Source organism: Macaca thibetana, chromosome 5, assembly GCF_024542745.1.
Source record: "Macaca thibetana thibetana isolate TM-01 chromosome 5, ASM2454274v1, whole genome shotgun sequence".
Lineage (NCBI taxonomy): Eukaryota > Metazoa > Chordata > Mammalia > Primates > Cercopithecidae > Macaca > Macaca thibetana.
The window spans coordinates 179,030,539-179,051,162 of NC_065582.1; the positions used below are offsets into that span (position 1 = coordinate 179,030,539).

Sequence of the window (20,624 nt, forward strand, 5' to 3'; positions counted from 1 at the left end):
GCTCCTACAGCAAATTCCATGACTTCAGTTGGGAGAGCCAATAGACTCCCGTGGCCTAAGCTGGTTTGATATGGAATTTCTGTCACTTGTGACCAAAAGAATCGCAATCAACAGAGTTCAGGAAAGAATGACAAACTTGATGTTGGCTATCGCTCCTCTCAATGCTAGCATGAGCTAGGTACTATTTTATACTTAAAAGACACTCTCTGAGTCTTTAAATCCTCAAAGTGGACATCATTTACCCCAAGTTACATGCAAACTTGAGGCCCAGTGCTAACACTCCAGTTAGCAGCAGAACCATGACTCAAATGCAGATTGTCCTCTCCAAGCCCTCACTGTCCCCTCTGCCCCGAAGGAACAGAGTCTGGTTGTTTCTCAGCAGTCAAGTATACCAGGAAACATATCTCAGTGAAAACAAGCCCACCGACCCATGACTGATTTTGTGAGCTCCACTTTATTGCAAAGTTTGGGGGACTCAAAGACTGAAGCAGAGGCCACTATCCCAACATCCATTCTCATTCTTGGTACCTGTAGTGAGGTGAATAATGTCCCCCAAAATGTCACGTCTATCCCGAAAATCAGAATGTGACCTTATTTGGAAATAGGGCCTTTGCAGATGAAATGAAGATGCACATTAAGATGAGGTCATACCAGGTTAGAGTGGACCCTAAACCCACTGATTGGCATCCTTAAAAGAAGAGGACACCTGTAATTCTAGCAGTTTGGGAGGTCAAGGCAAGTGAATCACCTGGGGTCAGGAGTCTGAGACCAATCTGGCCAACATGGTGAAACCCCGTTTCTACTAAAAATACAATAATTAGCCAGGTGTGGTGGTGCATGCCTGTAATCCCAGCTACTTGGGAGGCTGAGGCAGGAGAATTGCTTGAACCCAGGAGGTGGAGGTTGCAGTGAGCTGAGGTCACACCACTGCACTCCAGCCTGAGCAACAGAGTGAGATTCCATTTCAAAAAAAAAAAAAAGAAGAAGAAGAGGACAAGATGCAGACATGCAGGCTAGAAGGCCATGTGCCGGCAGAGACTGAAGTGGTGCAACTGCAAGTCAAGAAATGCCAAGGACTGCCGGCCACACCAGAAGCTGCAAGGGGCCGGAAAACACTTTCACCCTAGAGCCTTCCAAGGGAGCATAGCCCAGCTGATACCTTGATTTGGGACTTCTGGACTCCAGAACTGAAGAGAAAATAAATGTCATTGTTGTAAGCCTCCAAGTGTGTGGTAATTAGTTAGTGGGGTGAATAATGTCCCCCAAAATGTTACGTCTACCCCGAAAATCAGAATGTGACCTTATTTGGAAATAGGGCCTTTGCAGATGAAATGAAGATGCCCATTAAGATGAGGTCATACCAAGTTAAGGTGGACCCTAAACCCACTGACTGGCATCCTTAAAAGAAGAGGACACCTGTTAGAGCTGCCCCCAGGAAACTAACAGAACACCATACCAGGGTTTCTCAGAAGCCATAGGCCACACAGTATGGGTTCCAGGATCACCTTAAACTAGAACATCACTGCCCCATGTTGACCATGATCACCTTAAACTTGAGCATCACCGTCCCATGTTGACCATAACCACCTTAAACTAGAGCGTCACTGCCCCACGTTGACCGTGACAGCCTTAGAGTGTCAAAATCCCATGTTGACCATAACCATCTTAAACTAGAGCGTCACTGCCCCACGTTGACCTGCCTTAAACTAGAGCATCACCACCTCAGATTGAAAACTTAAACTAGAGCATCACCACCCCATCATGACCGCCTTAAACTGAGCCATAACCACCTGTTGAAACTAACTGCAGCATCACAGCATCACCACCCCATGTTGACCATGACCGCCTTAAACTAGAGCATCACCACCCCATGTTGACCATAACCACCTTAAACTAAAGCGTCACTGCCCCATGTTGACCATAACTGCCTTAAACTAGAGCATTGCCACCTCAGATTGACCATAACCACCTTAAACTAGAGCATCACTGCCCCATGTTGACCATGACTGGCTTAAACTAGAGCATTGTCACTCAGATTGACCATAATCACCTTAAACAAGAGCGTCACTGCCCCATGTTGACCATGATCGCCTTAGAGTGTCAAAACCCCATGTTGACCATAATCATCTTAAACTAGAGCATCACTGCCTCATGTTGACCATGACCGCCTTAAACTAGAGCGTCACTGCCCCATGTTGAGCATAACTGCCTTAAACTAGAGCATCGCCACCTCAGATTGACCATAACCACCTTAAACTAGAGTGTCACTCCCCCACGTTGACCATGATCACCTTAGAGTGTCAAAACCCCATGTTGACCATAATCACCTTAAACTAGAGCTTCACCATCCCATGTTGACCATGACCGCCTTAAACTAGAGCGTCACCACCCCATGTTGACCATGAGTGCCTTAAACTAGAGCATCACCGCCCAATGTTGACCATAACCACCTTAAACTAGAGCGTCACTGCCCCATATTGACCATAACCACCTTAAACTAGAGCGTCACTGCCCCATGTTGACCATAACCACCTTAAACTAGAGCGTCACTGCCCCATGTTGACCATAACCACCTTAAACTAGAGCGTCACTGCCCCATGTTGACCATAACTGCCTTAAACTAGAGCATTGCCACCTCAGATTGACCATAATCACCTTAAACTAGAGCTTCACCACCCCATGTTGACCATAACTGCCTTAAACTAGAGCATTGTCGCTCCAGATTGACCATAATCACCTTAAACAAGAGCGTCACTGCCCCACGTTGACCATGATCGCCTTAAAGTGTCAAAACCCCATGTTGACCATAACCATCTTAAACTAGAGCATCACCACCCCATGTTGACCACGACCACCTTAAACTAGAGCGTCACCACCCCATGTTGACCATGACTGCCTTAAACTAGAGCGTCACTGCCCCATGTTGACCATGACTGCCTTAAACTAGCGCATCACCGCCCCATGTTGACCATGACCGCCTTAAACTAGAGCGTCACCACCCCATGTTGACCATGAGTGCCTTAAACTAGAGCATCACCGCCCAATGTTGACCATAACCACCTTAAACTAGAGCGTCACTGCCCCATATTGACCATAACCACCTTAAACTAGAGCGTCACTGCCCCATGTTGACCATGACTGCCTTAAACTAGAGCGTCACTGCCCCATGTTGACCATGACTGCCTTAAACTAGCGCATCACCGCCCCATGTTGACCATAACTGCCTTAAACTAGAGCATTGCTGCCCCAGATTGACCATAACCACCTCAAACTAGAGTGTCACTGCCCCATGTTGACCCACCATCTTTTCTTCTTGACTTTTACTACCAGGCATCCTAACGTGTAGACAAAAGTCTAAAAGCCTTCTTGCATTTCTAATCCAATCCAGCTGACAAAGAAATGAAACTGGCAGCCCATCTCCTGAATATGTTGCCATGGGCAACAGGTTTGCTTAAGGAGTGATATTTATCAGACAGGGTGTGGGTGAATAGGAGAAATGGACATTTGATCTTTTCACTCCTTCTCCTAAGTGGGCCATTTTGGGTGAAAACCATCCACACAATGAGATACCTGAATGGGGGAGATTTTTGTTTGGCATTGAAATGGAAACGGAGCCTTTATGATACTAGATCCCTGCTACATTTTAAATTAAGCTCAAACCATCTCTTGTGCAAATACACAGGGATTTTTTTCCCCCATTTTACTTCTCTTACATATACATCTTTCCTATAACAGAGGAACATATTTTACAGGTATCCTATTACAGAAACTATAAGCTGCTAGATGCTTTAGCTCACTTGCTTGTTTAATTCTAACTCTCGGCAGATATGGGAATACCCCATTTTATAGGTGAAGTGCTAAAGGCTTGGAGACAGTAACCACCTGTCCCAGGGTCACATGGCAAACAAACGGGGAACCCAGAATCACCCAGGGCTGCCTCTCTCCAAAGGCTTCTCTTCCCACCATGTGATGACTCCCCCCGAACACACACCCATGAACACATGTGATAGAGAAAAGGGGCTGGAAACTGTTCCTGAGGACTCAGTATTGGTGTGCTTGCACTGTCTATAAATTAGAAATTTTAAACTGACACAGCTCTTCTGCCATTCTTGGCACAGTATGGGGTTAAGGCATGAACTAGTGGTTTGTCACCAACTGTGGGACCCAGGCTATAGCTGAATGAGGACTTTAAAAGGGTGTCTTGTCACCTGCCTCCAGCCCCAAAATCTCTTCCAGCATCTCACCTCCCACAAAGGGCCCCCAGCCCCAGCTTACACCCTCCCCATGCTGGGACACTCACTACCTCCCCAGGAGGCTCTTAGTTTCTAAGAACCTTTGGAATCTCAGAGTTTTTCTGATATTGAGGGTGGGGAATAGATGACTATATCCTCAAATCATCAGGACTTTTTAAAAGGCAAGAAAATGAAAAGAGAGAGCTCCCTTCTTCCCCAGCAATACTCTCAGTGCCTTTCACTGGTGTCCTGCCCCCTCCCTCCCAGCCATCCTCACCTGAAGAGCACATTCCAGGTGTGGTGGAATCCTGGCCAGCCCACAACCTGCAAACAGAGGAGCCCTGTACTGTCAGTGAGAGGGGACCAGTGTGGGTACAGGCACTTCTGTTCTCTGAAGTCATTCACTTTCCCTGGGTCTCCTTCCTGTGCTACAAAATGAGACACTGGGTGAAGAACCATTTCCTGCCAATGGACTTGTGTACCAACGCCCAAGAGGAAACCAGAGCACCACCCCCTGCAGCGGCAGGCTCCCCTCCCCATGGCCACACCCCCTTCCTGCTCCTCTGGGAATGCACGGGGCTTAGCAGAGGTGGGTTTTAAGCCATTGAGAGAACATTATTTGTTCTGCCCAGCTATGAAAGTCTATAGGAGGAAAAGGTAGAATATAAGCAAAATACCCTTTGTCGTTATTCTGTCACTGAAGCTCTCAGTGCACACCATGGTGAGGTCTGCAGGGAAGCATGGCCCCTTCTAAGCGGGTCCTTGACCCCAAGTCGTCGGAAGGCAGAGAATAGAAAACCTTTTCAGCATTCGTTCAGACCCACTACGTCAGTCATCATCACACGCATAGGAGATAGAATCAGAAACGCATTCCTGGGAGTCATTCCCCCAGCTTCAGGTGCAGGGGCCTCGATTCTACCTGTGACACTTCATCTACTGTGTGGCGGGCACAGGTGTTTGTTTATGATCTCATTTATATCTTTTGCCAGAAATACTTCACACTTTTAAAACTTCTATTAAAAGTAAGAAAACAAAGTCTCCAGTACTTGACAACAGGATTCCATTATATTTTCATTTGGTATTTTACTGGGAATTCAAGTATCAGATGTCATCATGGCTATTTTAGAGATATGGTTAAAATGATCACATCATGGCCCTATTACTTCCAAACCTTTGCCAGTGTTTCTCCCTCTGCATAGGATCACCTAACAAACACCTATGCATCCTTCAAAACCCAGCTCAGACCTCACTTCCTCTGTGAAATGACTCCTGCATCTACCCACAGAAGTGACCACATCCTCTTCTTTGCTGCTGCCTCTTTGGCTTGCATGGTCCTATTGCTGAACTGACCTGCTCACACTAGAATAATCTGCTCACACTCCTGTTAACTGTAAGCTCTTTGCTGCCTGGAACCGTGTCTTATTTTTCTCTACAACTCAGTAAATAAATACGCAACTGAGGGGGAACTGTCCTGCCCAGGGCTCTATGTGTTCTTGGGCCATTCTGACCGACAGCAAATTTCATCGCCGTGGATGACTATAAACAGTGTCCAGCTCCCATTAAACTGATTGTTTACTATTAATGTGCAGCAATTGGCATCAAGTCCAGATCATGTGTCTCTTCCAAGGCTGATAACCAACCCAATGAGATGTCCCAAAAAGAGAGCTTCAGAAACTATCACTCGAATTCTTACGCAAAGCAGTCGCCTCATAAAGGTCAGCAGTCTCTTAAAGTTCAGGGTCCTGAACCAGACACCTCCCGTAGTACAATGAATGATGTCCACCTGTACAGGGACGTGTGGCTGCTATGCCCAGAAAAGTATCTTGTCTCCAGAGAGGAATGATACTTACTTGGGAAGAGGTCACTTTCCTCAAAGAAGGAGCCAGGTTTGCAGGTGGTGGGAGTTGGTGGGGGACAAGTCCTGGCTTGGTGCCTCTGCCTGCCACCACACGATGTGTCTGGTCAACCTGTGCCTGGGGCTCCAGAGTCCCACCTGCCCAGGAAGGCTGCATCTTCCCTCTTTTCTGCTGCCCCGGCTGGGCCGGGCAGTCCCCAGATGTCCTGCCCTTCACCTCCCAAGCTGAGATCACATGGGAGGGGGTGTCACCTGTCACCCCTATAGACTGCTAGCTCCCTGCAGAGGGCCAGGCAGGGTTTTGGCCACGGCCCTCCACCACTCCCCTGAGAGGCTGGCCCAGCAGGCAACTATATAGGGAACATGCATCGAACACATGCCACTCTCAGTTCATGAGTTTTAAAAACAACCATTATGGCTTTATAAAAGCATAAAATAAAATCTCAAACAATCTGTGCTAGCCCCGGGTCTAGCTCAGAGCAGGTGCTCACCAAATGGAGCACCCGGAAAATATATAGACTCTCTTCCATAATTTTCTGGCAAAAAAGAAAGAAAACACTCTCCTTTATCTCCCAGATGCCTCAAGCTAGATGCGAAAGGGCCACTGAGAAGGCCAGAAGTGGGCCACTCCTACCCAACCGACAGGAGGAATTGTGCTGAGAAAACAGCCCGGCCCCAGTGAGAGGGCTCGGCCCCAGTGAGAGGGCTCGGCAGACAGTCCTGGGAGTAAACAAACCAACCAACCTCCGGCGCCCCTGGGTTCTCAGGAGCTGCAGGCACCCAGCCTAGGCTGGCCCATCGGCCCCTCTTTTCCTAGTTGAGATCCTCAGGTCCAAGGCCTTAAGGTGGCCTTGATTCCTCCTACCTTGTCAACTAGTTCCCAACAGTGGCACTCTTTTAAAACTAAAGTTTTAACTCTTATTAGGAAAGGAATGCAGATCCATTATAGAAAATGAAAAATACAACTCTTACTAGGAAAGGAATGCGGATCCATTACAGAAAATGAAAAATACAGCCAGACGCAGTGGCTCACGCCTATAATCCCAGCACTTTGGGAGGCAGAGGTGGGAAGTTTGCTTAAGCTCAGGAGTTCAAGACCAGCCTAGGCAACATGAGGAAACCTTGTGTCTGCAAAAAATACAAAAAAATTAGCTGGGCATAGGTGGTCCTGGCTATTCAGGAGGCTGAAGTGGGAGGATTGCTTGAGCCCAGAAAGTAGAGGCTGCAGTGAGCTGTGACTGCACCACTGCACTCTAGCCTAGGCAACAGAGCAAGACCCTGTCAAAAAAGAAAAAAGATAGAAGAAATATATAAAGGAAGAGGGAGGGGAGGGAGGGAGGAAGGAAGGAAGGAAAGAAGGAAAGTGGAAGGAAGGGGGAGTGGGGGAGGGAGGGAGGGGGTAGGGAGGAAGGGAAAGAAAAGAAAGAGGGAAATGAAAGAAAAGAAAGAAATAGCAAAGGAAGGAAGAAGGGAAGGAAAGAAAGAAGAAAGGAAGGGAGGGAGGGAAATAAAGAAGGAAAGAAAAGAAAAGAAAGAAGGAGAAAAGGAAAAAGGGAAGGAAAGGGAGAAAGGAAGGAAGGGAGGGAGGAAGGGAGGGAGGGAGGGAGGGAGGGAGGGAAGCAAGGAACGGGAGAGAGAGCGAGAGAAAGAAAGGGAGGAAATAAGAAAGGAAAGAAAGAAGAAAAGAAGGAAGGAAAATTAAAAATACAACAAAGCACAGAGAAGGAAACGGAAAGCCCCCGTGATGTCAGGATCCCTCATTCTACTTCTGCAAGACAGAGTCCTGTTTGCAGCCTTACATCCTGTTTTTTAATCTTCTGTGTTCACTTTCCCAAGTCCCTATAGCTTGTCATAAATGCCTGAGTCATTGTCCTGACTCAGAAACTCAAGGCAGCAAATGCAGATGCAATAGACCACTGGCAGAACACACACAGCACCATCTGATGTGTATGTAAGATTTTGTGCATGCTTTTGCACATTTCCTTCGGTAGACTCCTGGAAGTGGAATTAGCAAGCTAAAGGGCAGGAGCGTGCTTAAGGCTGTTATTTGCACAGAGACGGGGGGCATCTGCTATGCACCACACTGCACAGGCTCTGGGCTTTCACAGTGAACAAGACAGACTCAGTCCCTGTCCTTACAGAACTTGGATCCTAGTAGGGGGAAACACACAAGAAATAATCAAAGAGAGACAGATAAAAATGTCAGATGAGAAGTGCTGTGGCAAGGATGGGAAAAGGTGGCATGTAACTGAGTGACTCAGGGCTGGTCTAGATGATGCTCAGGCAGGCCTCCCTGCACAAGGGACACCGAGGTGGGAGCTACTCAGTGAGAAAGAACCAGATGTGCAAAGATCAGGGGCAGAGCACTCCCGGCCAAGGACCCAGGAGTGCCTGTGGAAAGGCCCTGGGGCTGAGAACAACCTGCCAAAGGCACCTGCTGTCTTCTCTTTTGACACTTGAATTATACCCCACCTTTAAAAAACAATCCTGACTAATTTGATTGGGAATGATAGCATCCTGCTGTTTTAATTTGCATTTCATGACTGGTGAGGTTAAACTCATTTTTATGTTTAATAGGCATTGCTTTTCTTTTTTGTGAACTGTGTGTTCCCATGGCTTGACTAATTATAAATTATTGTTCCTCTTGTAAACTTGATGAACTTTTTATACACTGAGAATGTTAACCCTGTGCCACATTGTTTAAAGACTGTTTCCCAGGCTAGATCTTCACTCTCCATTTTTCTAAAGGCCTGCATGCCATCTGTCCATCAAATACTCTGTTGAGGAAACTGGGGGTAGAATAGTATTTGTTATTATCATTATAACAAATTCATTTTCAGATCCCATTGGACATTGCTTTTAATCCTGTATCATTCAGAATCGAGTTTTTAAAGAGGATCAATGGCCTGAGGCTGAGTATGAAATTCCCGCTCAACTTTTACCTTGTAAAATGGGAGTATGGATTGAGTATCCCTTATCTGAAATGTTTGGGACCAGAAGTGTTACAGATTTGAGGATTTCTGGATTTTAGAATATTTGCACATACATAATGAGATATCTTGGGGATGGGACCCAAGTCTAAACATGAAATCCATTTATGTTTCACATACACTTATACATCTAGCTGAAAGGTAATTTTATACAGTATTTTTAATAATTTTGTACATGAAACAAAAGTCTGTGTACACTGAAACATCAGAAAGCAAAAGTCTCACTGTCTCAGCCACCCAAGTGGACAGTCTGGGGTTGTCTGGCATCACCATCATTCCTGACAGTGAATTTATTTATTTATTCAAGACAGACTCTTTCTCTGTCACGCAGGCTGGAGTGCAGGGGCATGAGCATAGCTCACAGCAGCCTCAATCTGCTGGCTTCAAGCAATCCTCCCACCTGGGCCTCCTGAGTAGCTGGGACTACAGGAGTATGCCACCACGTCCGGCTAATTTTTAAATTTTTTGTAGGGGCAAGGCCTCACTGCCCAGGATGGTCTCGAACTCTCAGCCTCAAGCAATCCTCCCACCTCAACCTCCTGAAGTATTGGGATTACAGTCATGAGCCATCTCGCCCAGTTCTGACTCTGAATTTAGATGCTACCAATAAGCAACCATTTCTTACACTTATTCACACATACCATTGATATAGCGGAAAAGATAATGTGCTCGGGGTAACATCTAAGCATGCTTGCCTGGGGGAGTCTGGGTGTGGATGGAAGCTATATCACAGCCGAAGTGGGCTAGGGGGATCTTTTTTCCCCTTGGGTATGCTGAATACACTGCGTTGTACACCTGCATTTTGAATGCGATCTGTCACAGGAGGTTGGGTGTGCAATTTTCCACTTGTGGCTTCCCGTTGGCACTCACAAAGTTTCAGATTTTGGAGCATTTGGGCCTTAGGATTAGGGATGCTCAACCTATTTCTATACCACCTTTGCAGAACTCCATAAGGACAGGGGAAGCTGCCCCATTTTGCAACAATAAATGCAATAAGAAGCGTTCATTCTCATCCTCATTTGACAAATGGTGTGAATCAATCATTCCATGGGAAAAGCTAGGCCCATGCTTGCTTAGGCAGCTTGGAGAATTTGATTCCCTTGATCAAAATCACTCAAGATCAGGATGTTAAGTTTTTGTCTGGCTTTGAGTATTTCAAAGGTAGTGAAAGCTCTCTCTATGCAACCGGAAAGAATAATTAAAATGCAATGCCCTTTATGGCTCACTTACATTGTGGAACAGAAAAGCTGTGACTGTGAATTGAATCAGAGATAACGAAAGTGTAATGTGGAGTTTGGAGTTCAAGAACATGGTTCTGATATGCATGAGTCTCATTTAACAAGGTGCTGTGCAAATCCACACCTGCCTGGACACACTTTACGCAACTACCACCCAGGTCAAAAAAGAAACATTCCTTGTCGCGTGTCCGTTGTGTCCGTTCCTCAGTGTCCGTTGTGCAGGGAGGCCTGCCTGAGCATCATCTAGACCAGCCCTGAGTCACTCAATTACATGCCACCTTTTCCCATCCTTGCCACAGCACTTCTCATCTGACATTTTTATCTGTCTCTCTTTGATTATTTCTTGTGTGTTTCCCCCTACTAGGATCCAAGTTCTGTAAGGACAGGGACTGAGTCTGTCTTGTTCACTGTGAAAGCCCAGAGCCTGTGCAGTGTGGTGCATAGCAGATGCCCCCCGCCTCTGTGCAACGAGGAATGTTTCAAAAAAGAAACATTCCTCGTCCTCACACCTGTAATCCCAGCACTTTGGGATGCCAAGGCAGGTGGATCACCTAAGGTCAGGAGTTCGAGACCAGCCTGGCCAACATGGTGAAGCCCCGTCTCTACTAAAAATACCAAAAAAAAAAAAAAAAAAAAAAAAAAAGCCAGGTGTAGTGGCAGGCACCTGTAATCCCAGCTACTCATGAGGCTGAGGCAGGAGAATCGCTTGAATCCAGGAGGTGGAGGTTGCAGTGAACCAGTATAACACCATTGCACTGCAGCCTGAGCAACAAGAGCGAAACTTCATCTGAAGGAACAAAGGGAGGAAGGAAAGAAGGAGAGAGAGAGAGAGAGAAAGAGAGAGAGAAAGAGAGAGAGAAGAAAGAAAGAAAGAAAGAAAGAAAAAAAGAAAGAAAGAAAGAAAGAAAGAAAGAAAGAAAGAAAGAGAAGGGAGGGAGAGGAAGGGAAAGAGGGAGGAGGGAAGGAAGAGAAAGAAGAAAGAAAGAAAGAAGGAAGGAAGGAAGAAAGAGGAGAGAGAAGGAAGGAAGGAAAGAAGGAAAGGAAGGAAGGAAGGAAGGAAGGAGGAGGAGAGAGAGAGAGAGAGAGAAAGAAAGAGAAAGAAAGAGAAAAAGAAAGACAGACAGAGAAAAACGAAAGAAAGAAAGAAAAAAAAGAAAACGAAAGAAAGAAAGAAAGAAAGGGAAAGAAAGGGAAAGGAAAAGGAAGGAAGGAAGGAAGGAAGGAAGGAAGGAAGGAAGGAAGGAAGGAAGGAAGGAAGGAAGGAAGGAAGGAAGGAAGGAAGGAAGGGAGGGAGGGAGGGAGGGAGGGAGGGAGGGAGGGATTCCTGATGTTCGAGAAGGCTGGCTCCTACCGCTTCCTGATCAACCCCACACCCGGAGGTCATCCACACTGTTATTCTAGCACCTTAGATTAGTTTTTACCTTTCTTAAACTTCATGTGAGTAAAATCATGCAGTATGTAGCTTTTGTGCTCATCTTCTTTGGTTTGTTTATGACACCACATCTAGGAAATTCATTCATTTTCTTGCCTGTTTTGGAAATTCATTTTTTCCCATTGCTGTGTAATATCCCATTGACTAAATACACCTTTATCCATCTTATTGCTTCATTTATTGCTCACAGAGCATATTTTCTATCATTTTCCTTTAGGGAAAGCGGGTCTTTATATTTAAAGTGTGACTTTTGTATCCACTCTGACAACTTCTGCATTTTCACTGGTTTAGTCCATTTACATTTGATGTAACTACTGATATGACTTGTTTAATTCCACCATTTTGCTGTCTCTTCTCCATTTGTCCCATCTGTTTTTTTCCCTGCTTTGGTCCTTCTTTGCTACCTTCTTTTAGTGCAAACAGATTTCTTTAGTCTCTCATTTTATTTCCCCTCTTTGCTTTTTAGCTGTGCCTCCTTTTGCTGCCTTTTTGAACCTTGATTTGTCACAGCCTCCTTGAATTCATAGCGTCACACACCCCCTCAGACAAGATTGAAGGACTGTGCAAGAGTACAGATCCATTTACCACCACCCCATCCTTTCTAGATTTTTTTGTGCATTTTACTTCTGCGTATATCATAAACCCCACAATACAATGTGACTGTTTTTCTTTGAACAGTCACTGTGTTTAAAATAAATTGAGAAAAAGAGATCATCTCAGACATTGACTCTCCTTTACCCATTTCTTCTGTTCTTTATTCCCTTCCAAGAGAACTAAATTCCCATCTGGCATTGTTTCTCTTCACCTGCAGAACCTCCTTAAGCATTTTTGGTGGTGCAGCCTCTGGTGACAAATAATCTTAGCTTCCTTTTACCTAAAAGGTCTTTATTTCACTCTTATTGTAAAATAATATTTTTTGCTGGATATGAAATTCTGAGTTAACAGATGTCTGTTTTGCTTTAGAGCACTTAAGTGTATGAGATGCTACCAGGGGGCGTGGCTGATCCACATCCTTGCCATTTCTCGGCACTGTTAGCTTTTTTAATTTAGCCATCCTGGTGCCTGAGTAGTATTGTCTCGTTGTGTGCTTTTCTTCCTCTTATAAATATGCTCTTTTTAAATGCAAATACAAGATCCACTGTTAAACTTTAATCAATCCATTTAAATTTCCAATTTTTCTTGTTTTAAACATTTTAGAGTTTAATTTATATATCATGAACTTCATCGATTTTTAGTAAGTCTTCCAAGTTGTGGAGCCATCATTATAATCTGTTTCAGAACCTTCCTCACCCAGTAAGATCCCTCATGCTCATTTACAGCTAATCTCCATTCCAACTAGTCCCCGTCAGTCACTAACCTACTCTCTGTCTCTATAGATTTGGCTATTCTGGAGATTTCATATAAATGCAAGCATACAATACGAGGTCTTTTGTGTCTAACTTCTATCATTTAGCATAATGTTTATGAGGTTCAGAAATGTTACAGATATTGTAGCATAAATCAATATTTCATACCGTCTCATTGTTGACTCACATTGTGTTATACAGACATGCCACATTTATCCATTCACCAACTGAGGACATTTTGGCTTTTCCCACTTGTTGACTATTAAATGCTGCTATAAGCATTCATGTACAAATCTTTATGTAGATACATGTTTTCATTTCTCTTGGGCAGATACTTAGGAGTAGGACTACAGAGTCCGTAGGTGTCCTTTTTTTAGACTTTTTAAGAAACTACCAAACCACTTATCAAGGTGGCTATACCGTTTTAAAGTCCTATCAGAATGACAGTACTCATTCCTCCACATGCTAGCCAACATTTACTATTGTCTGGTTTTTTTTTTTTTTTTTTTTTTTTGCAGTCATTCTAGTGGATGAGAATTTATATCTAGTTGTAATTTTACTCTGGTTCCCTGATGATCAGTGAGGTAGAACACCTTTTCACATATTTGTTAAGTCATTTAATTATCCTGCTCTTGAAATATTCTTTCAAGTTTTTGTGCATTTTTAATTGAGTTATTTTTTGTATTGTTTTATAGTTGTTTTTATAATCTGCACAAAAGTCCTTTGCGGTATAGGTATTCAACAGCTCTTCTCTCAGCCTGTAATTTGCCTTGTGTCTCTTTTATTGGTGTCTTTTGATGAACAATGATTATTTCATGTCCAATGCACAACCCTCTCTGAATAGTATATTCATGTAAGTAGTGTATTGTGTCCTGCTTAAGAAATATTTACCACGTCCCAAGATCATGAAAATAGTCTGTTTTCTACTAGTAGCTTTATTGTTTTATTTTTCATGCATAGGTCTATGGACCACTTTGAATTAATCTTCTTGGGTAGTACGATATAGACTTCATACTATATACAGACAGAGTGTGTGTGTGGTGTGTGTGTGTTGTGTGTGTATTTCCTGTTTGTTTGTTTTTTTTCTTACAGATAGCTAACCAGTCCAATATTGTCCATTGAAAGATCATCCTCTCTGTAGTGAACTGCCATGCTATCTTTTTCCACATACGTGAAGATGTACTTCTGGACTCTTATGTTCCACTGACCTCTCTAACCTTCAGCCTTACTGTCTGATTATTGTAGCTTTGTAGTAAACTTTGTTACAGGTTGTATGAAACTTCCAATTTTTCTCTTCTTCAAGATTGTGATCCACCACCTTTCAATTTTTTACATCAAATTTAGAATCTGTTTGCCAATGTCTGCATTTTAAAAAGTCTGCTGGGGGCTGGGCGCGGTGACTCACGTCTGTAATCCTAGCACTTTGGGAGGCCGAGGCAGGCAGATCACTTGAGATCAGGAGTTCAAGACCAGCCTGGCCAACATGGCAAAACCCCATCTCTACTAAAAATACAAAAAAAAAAAAAAAAAAAAAAAATTAGCTGGGCATGGTGGCAGCACCTGTAATCCTAGCTGCTCAGGAGGCTGAGGCAAGAGAATTGCTTGAACCCAGGAGGCAGAAGTTGCAGTGAGCTGAGATCACACCACTGCACTCCAGCCTGAGCAACAGAGCAAGACGCAGTAAAAGAAAAAAGAAAAAAAAAAAAGTCTGCTGGGATTTTGGTAAGGGATAGCACTGAATCTGTAGCTCAATCATGGAAAACATGATATCTATACTAAGTCTTCTAATCGATGAAAATGATATCCCTTTCCATTGATTTAGATCTCCTTAAATTTTTCTCGGCAATGTTTTATAGTTTTCCGGGAGACATCTTACACAACTTTCATTAGATTTACTCCTAGGCATTTGAGTTTTTTGGTGCTCTACTGTAAATGATATTAAGATTTCGTTTTCTAATTGTTCATTGCTAATAGATTGAAATAATCTGTGTGTATGTACCTTGTATATATAGACTTTGATAAATTCACTTATTAATTCTAATAGTTTGCAGGGTCTTTCCATGTTCAGAACTTTCCACGTTCTGAACGTGTCCCACAAAAATTCATACATTGAAACTTATCACCAATGTGATAGTATTCGGAGGTGGGGACTTTAAGAGGTGATTAAGTCATGAGGGCAAAGCCTTTATGGAGGGAGTTAATGACCTTATAAGAGAAATATTAGCTGCCTGCCTCTCTTTTGTCATTACATTCCTTCTGCCATGTGAGGACATGGCATTCAAGGCATCATCTTAGAAGCAGAAACTGGGCCCTTGCCAGATACCGAACTTGCCAGTGCCTGGATCTTGGACTTCCCAGCCTCCAGAATGGTAAGAAATAAATTTCTATTATATATAAGTTACCCAGTCTGTGTTATTTTGTTATAGCAACAGTAATGAACTCACACAGGTCTCTTGGATTTTCTACATCACAACCATAGCACCTGCAAATAATGAGTTTTCCTTTTTTCTCCCTCTCTAAAACTTTTATTTGTTTACTGTCTTTTGTATTTGACATTCCAGCCAGTGCAATGTTGACTAGAAGTGGTAACAGTCAACATCTTGTTTTGACCTTGAACTTGGGTGGGAAATGTTCAATATTTCATCATTATGTATATTGCTTGTAACAGATTTTTGACAGAACCACCTATCATATTAGAGACATTCTATTCTATTCCTGGTTTTCTGAGAGTTTGTATCATGAAATTGAATTTTACCAACAGATTTTTCTGCATCTATTAATATGACCACTTTTTTTCTCTTTTATCATATCATTATGTTGAATTACATTCAGCGATTTTAGAATATGAAGCCAATCTTTGTATTTTCAGAATGAACTCGGCTGGGTTATGACTTATTAGCCTTTCTATGTATTGCTGGATTTGATATGTTAATATCTTGCTTGTACTCTTGAATCTATGTTCATAAAAGGTAATCCAAAAGTTTTCTTATCTTGTGATGTTATTGCTTTTGGAATCAGAGTTACACTGGCTTCATGAGTTAGTTAAAATGTGTTCTAATTTCTATTTTTTAGAAGACTTTGGCTAGAATTAGTTTTACTTCTTTCTTAAACACTTGAAAGAATTTACTTGTGAAGCCATCTAGGTCTGGGCCTTTCTTCATAGGGTAATTATTCATTACAGATTTAATTTATTTAGGAGCTATAGGACTACTTAGATTTTCTATTTGCTTCGTGTCAGTTTTGGTACATTGTGCTTATTCAAGGAATATGTTCATTTTATCAAGGTTTCAAGTTTATTGGTATATGCTGTTTGCTGTGGGTTTATTGTCTGTAGGAGCTGTGGTATTTCCCCCTTTATATTTTTGATATTAGTAACTTATTGTCTCTGTTTTGCTTTATCAATATTGCTAAATGTTTGTCAATTTATCAATTTTAATTAATTCTTGAATCTGTTGATTTTCTTTATTAATTTTATTTCACTGTTTCTTGCTCTTCAAAATTTCCTTCCTTCTGCTCTCTGGGGTTTAATTTGCTGTTCTTTTTCTCTCTTCTTGATATAGAAGCTTAGATGCTTGATTTTCAGCATTTCTTCTTTTTGTCTAAAATATGTTTTGCTCTAAGGACTAATTACAACCCACAAATTTTGAAATGTGATCTATTTTGATAAAAGTATGTCACATCCACAGAATTCTGCAGTTATGGAATAGAGTGCTCTGTCAGGTAAGTTCACATTGGTTAATTGTGTTGGTGAAATCATGTCTTTATTCATTCTTTGTCTGTGTGTTCTACTGTTTGCAGATAGCAGTGTGTTCGTCCTGAACCATAACTGTGGATTTCTCTGCTTCTCCTTTTAGTTTTGATATTTTTCTCTTTTACACATTTTGAGGTTTTGTTTTTGAATGCATTCCCACTGAATTGACCCTTTATTATTAAGAACTGTCCTTTTGTGTCTTTAGTATTACTTCTTGCCTTAGAGCCTTTGACATTAATACAGACAGACCAGCTTTGCTTTTGGGAAGTGTTTGCACAGTGTATCTTTCCCCATCCTCTTATGCTCTGTGTCACCATGTCCTCATAATTAAGGTGTCTCTCTTGTAAATATCACTGTTACTGTTTGATCCAGTCTGAAAACCTCAGCTTACTTTACTTCTTAGCCTCCTGCCCCACACAGCTTCAAAGTGTGACAAACGCCCTGAGGGGCAGACTGGCCATGTGTTTGTGGTGGGCCCCCTCCCTTTGCCTCCTACGTCCAGTGAGGGCATGGGAGCTGTCACTCTGCCTTTCCAGCTGGGCTCACCAGCCTTCCCCATCACTGCAGGACTCAGGAGGATCTCCTGTGCAGCAAGCTGGCCTAGGTGGGGCTCCTCTGGTTTCCATTCTTTCATGCCCACCCTGAGATGGCAAAAAATCCTACTCATCTCTCTTAGGACATCCAATCTTCAGCCCACACCCAGAATCCACAAATGCCCCAAGGGAAGAAAGCAGCTGGCAATTCTCAGGCCACCTAGGCAGGGCTCTTTCCCCTTCCCTTCGGAATTTTAGCTCATCCACACTCCACAGCTTCCACAGATCTCCAGTATCTTTCAAAACAGGCCTATTTGCAATTTGTATTTTTCCCTTGCTGTTGCAGCCAGTGGGCCGGCCTGCCCTGACCTGCGGCATCTTACCTGGAGATGGAAGTCTGCTCATGGTAGTTGAAGTAAATGAATTAATAAATGCCTGGCACTCAGATATGCTATCACGATGCATTTGCAACAACCCTCGCTAGTCTCCATTAAACTCCTTTGACAAATGGGGAAACTGTTCTTTGAGCCGATTACCTGCAGCCCCAAAGCCTCCTTACCACACCTAAGACTGCAAGGACGTTGCTGGGGCCCCAGTGCTTTGAACAATGCCTGGAGCACAGCAGGTCCTCGGAGCTCCGCATTTCCCCCACGCGTGCAGGGAGGGAAGGCTGCGTGCCCGTGGGCTGGGGAGAGGGCGGCACGTACCAGCCTGCGGATGTCGCGCTCGCACTCGCGCTTGATGCGGTGCACCTCGTCTTGGTGCGCCTGGTAAGCGGCGCGCAGGTCGGCTGCCTTGGTCTTGTCGGCCTGCATGCAGTTACTGAGCGCCTCCTCTGCCTGCTTGCGCGCTGCCTTGAGCTCCAGGATTTCCTGCTGCAGCCGCAGGCGCTCTCCGTCGAAGGCCCTGCGCGCCTCCTCGCGCGCCTCAGTCAGCAGCGCCGTCTTGACCTTGTCGGCCGCACCATCGCGCAGCACGTTCAATGTGGCCTGCAGCCGCTGCAGCTCGCCCTCCTTGATCTTGGCCGTGCGCGCCGCCTCCTGCTCGTGCTGCCGGATGAGCCCCTCGCGCAGCGCCTGCAGCTCCTTGGTCTTCTCTTCATGCAGCTTGGCCTTGAGCTCCGAAATGTAGGCCGTGTGCCGTCGCTGCTCCTGCTCGCGCTCCAGCTTCGCCTCCTGCAGCCGCTCGCGCAGTTTGCCCACCTGCAGCCAGAGCGGCGAGAGAGCCGGTCAGGGTCAGGGTCAGGGTCAGGGTCACAGCTGGGGGAGCTTGCCCCAGCCTCCCCGCGCCCAAGACACCCACCTGGGCCCACGTTCCCACGGATTCCCCCTTCGGCAATGCCCTGCAGGCCGACCCTCCTGCCAGCCCCACTTAGAATCTCTCCTGCTAGTTCCCCGAGATTTTCCGCGGGGGTGGCAACCCCCCGAGGATGTTGGAGAGGCATTCAAGCCTTTGACATCTCTTCCCGGTTGTAGACATGTGAGGAAGGACAATTGCTCAATCACAAAACACACCCTGCAGAAATCGTCACCAAGACGCCAAAGATTGTAAACCAGAAATACATTTCCAGGGCCCCATGCACGGACTCTGGAGTTGGAAAAGACAGACCAGGCTTCTAAGTCTTGGGGGGCAGTGAGCAGGGGGGGATCATTCTTGTTGAGCGGGGTCCCAAGCTGGGCTGGGGACTCCAATGCATCACCCACATTGCCACATTTACCCCTCACGGTCTTGGGAAGGAGATAGCCCTCTCTCCCTCTCCCCTCTCCCCTCTCCCTTCTCCCCTCTCTCCGTTTTATCACGAGGCAGCCAAGGCTCAGAGAGGGTCTGGTGACCTGCCCAGGGTGAGGGATGAGGACCCTGCTGCTGCCAGGCAACCCACCCTGCCTTGAGCTTATTCATTCTATCAGCAAACAATTCAAAACATTACTTATAAAATGTCCCAAGGGAGTGTGTTCTTAAAACACTTCAAAATGCTTTCTTTAACCTTTTTGTTTCAATATCACTCAACACACATTCCACAGGAACACTTGACAAGCCCTTCTTTCCTGAATTCTGCCCCTCTCTGCAGACCTGAAATGAATTGTCTCTGACGGACAAGCTGCTTCCAGGGAAAATGGCACAATTTTCCCCAGACCACACTCTTGATAGCACAGTAACATGTTAAAATGAATTTTCGGTGAGAAGTTTTACAATGATACCTGAGTATTAATAAATCCTTCCTTATAACAGCAGGTAAAGAAGCAAATAAAACCAAACCAGGAAAACACACAAGAGCAACCTCTCCTTTCACCAGATACTCACAATCATAGGAATGAAGCCAGGCGACCAGTCCATGCTCTGTCCACCTTACCCTGGGGGCAGCAATCAGCATCTTTTCCTAGTGGATTTAGTAGCAGGAAGCCAGAACTTTAAGTATTTAACAGAACTGTCCCGGTTATGGACAAAATGTTGTTTTGACTGTTCTCCCCCCTGTGAGGCAACACTGTCTTAAGTCCCTGGTTAATGCTGACAGTCATCTGGGCTCAGCAGGGTCAGATCCAATGAGATCCTAATCTGTTTTGATGAGCTGCATTTCCCCGGGGAAAATTTCTCTACCTCTATGGTGGTTGATGTTGTGGGTGGACTTGGCTGGGCCACAATGCCCAGTCGTTTGGTCAAACACCAGTCCAGATGTGGCTGTGAAGGTATATTTTAGAAAAGATTAACATTTACATCAGTAAACTCTGGGTGAAGCACAGTGCCTTCCACAATGTAGGTGGGCCTCATCCAATCAGTCGAAGGCTTCAAAAGAAAGACCGAGGTCCCCTGAGGAAGAAGGAACTCCGCCTCCAGACTGCACTGGAACTGGAAGCTGCAAGATCAACCCTTGCCTGAATCTCCAGCCTGCTGGTCTGCCCTACACATTTCAGATTTGCCAGCCCCACAACTGCGTAAGTCGATTCCTTAAAACTAACAAAAAACCTCTCACTCTGTGGTGTGTGTGTGTGTGTGTGTGTGTGTGTGTGTCACAATCTATTGGTTCTGTTTCTCTAAAGAACTCTGACGACACAACCTTCCAGAGCTCCAGTTTCCTCTACTAGGAAACAGGGATGTCAACAGCTGCCCCTCAAAGGCCCGTTGGGAGGAGGAAGATGAGGTGACTGCAGGTGGATGAATGAAGTCTGTTGTTATCGTGGTTCTGACTTTGTGCATCAGGTGTGGGCAGCCTCTCGGGAGAGTCACAGGTAGAAAGGGAATGAGGAACATG

General features: G+C 44.7%; 2 protein-coding genes across 4 annotated transcripts in view; one reads left to right on the forward strand and one right to left on the reverse strand.

Annotated features, from left to right (window-relative positions):
• JAKMIP1 (janus kinase and microtubule interacting protein 1) overlaps nt 1-20,624 on the reverse strand; it is a 180,097-nt gene that overhangs the window by 67,238 nt on the left and 92,235 nt on the right. For all 3 annotated transcript variants that reach the window (XM_050792098.1, XM_050792100.1, XM_050792099.1), the window contains exon 3: nt 18,085-18,579. In XM_050792098.1, coding sequence (XP_050648055.1) covers nt 18,085-18,579 — 495 coding nt within the window. The remainder of the gene's footprint in view (nt 1-18,084; nt 18,580-20,624) is intronic.
• The window catches only part of MRFAP1 (Morf4 family associated protein 1), a 572,854-nt gene that overhangs the window by 16,193 nt on the left and 536,037 nt on the right, over nt 1-20,624 (forward strand). The window lies entirely within an intron of this gene.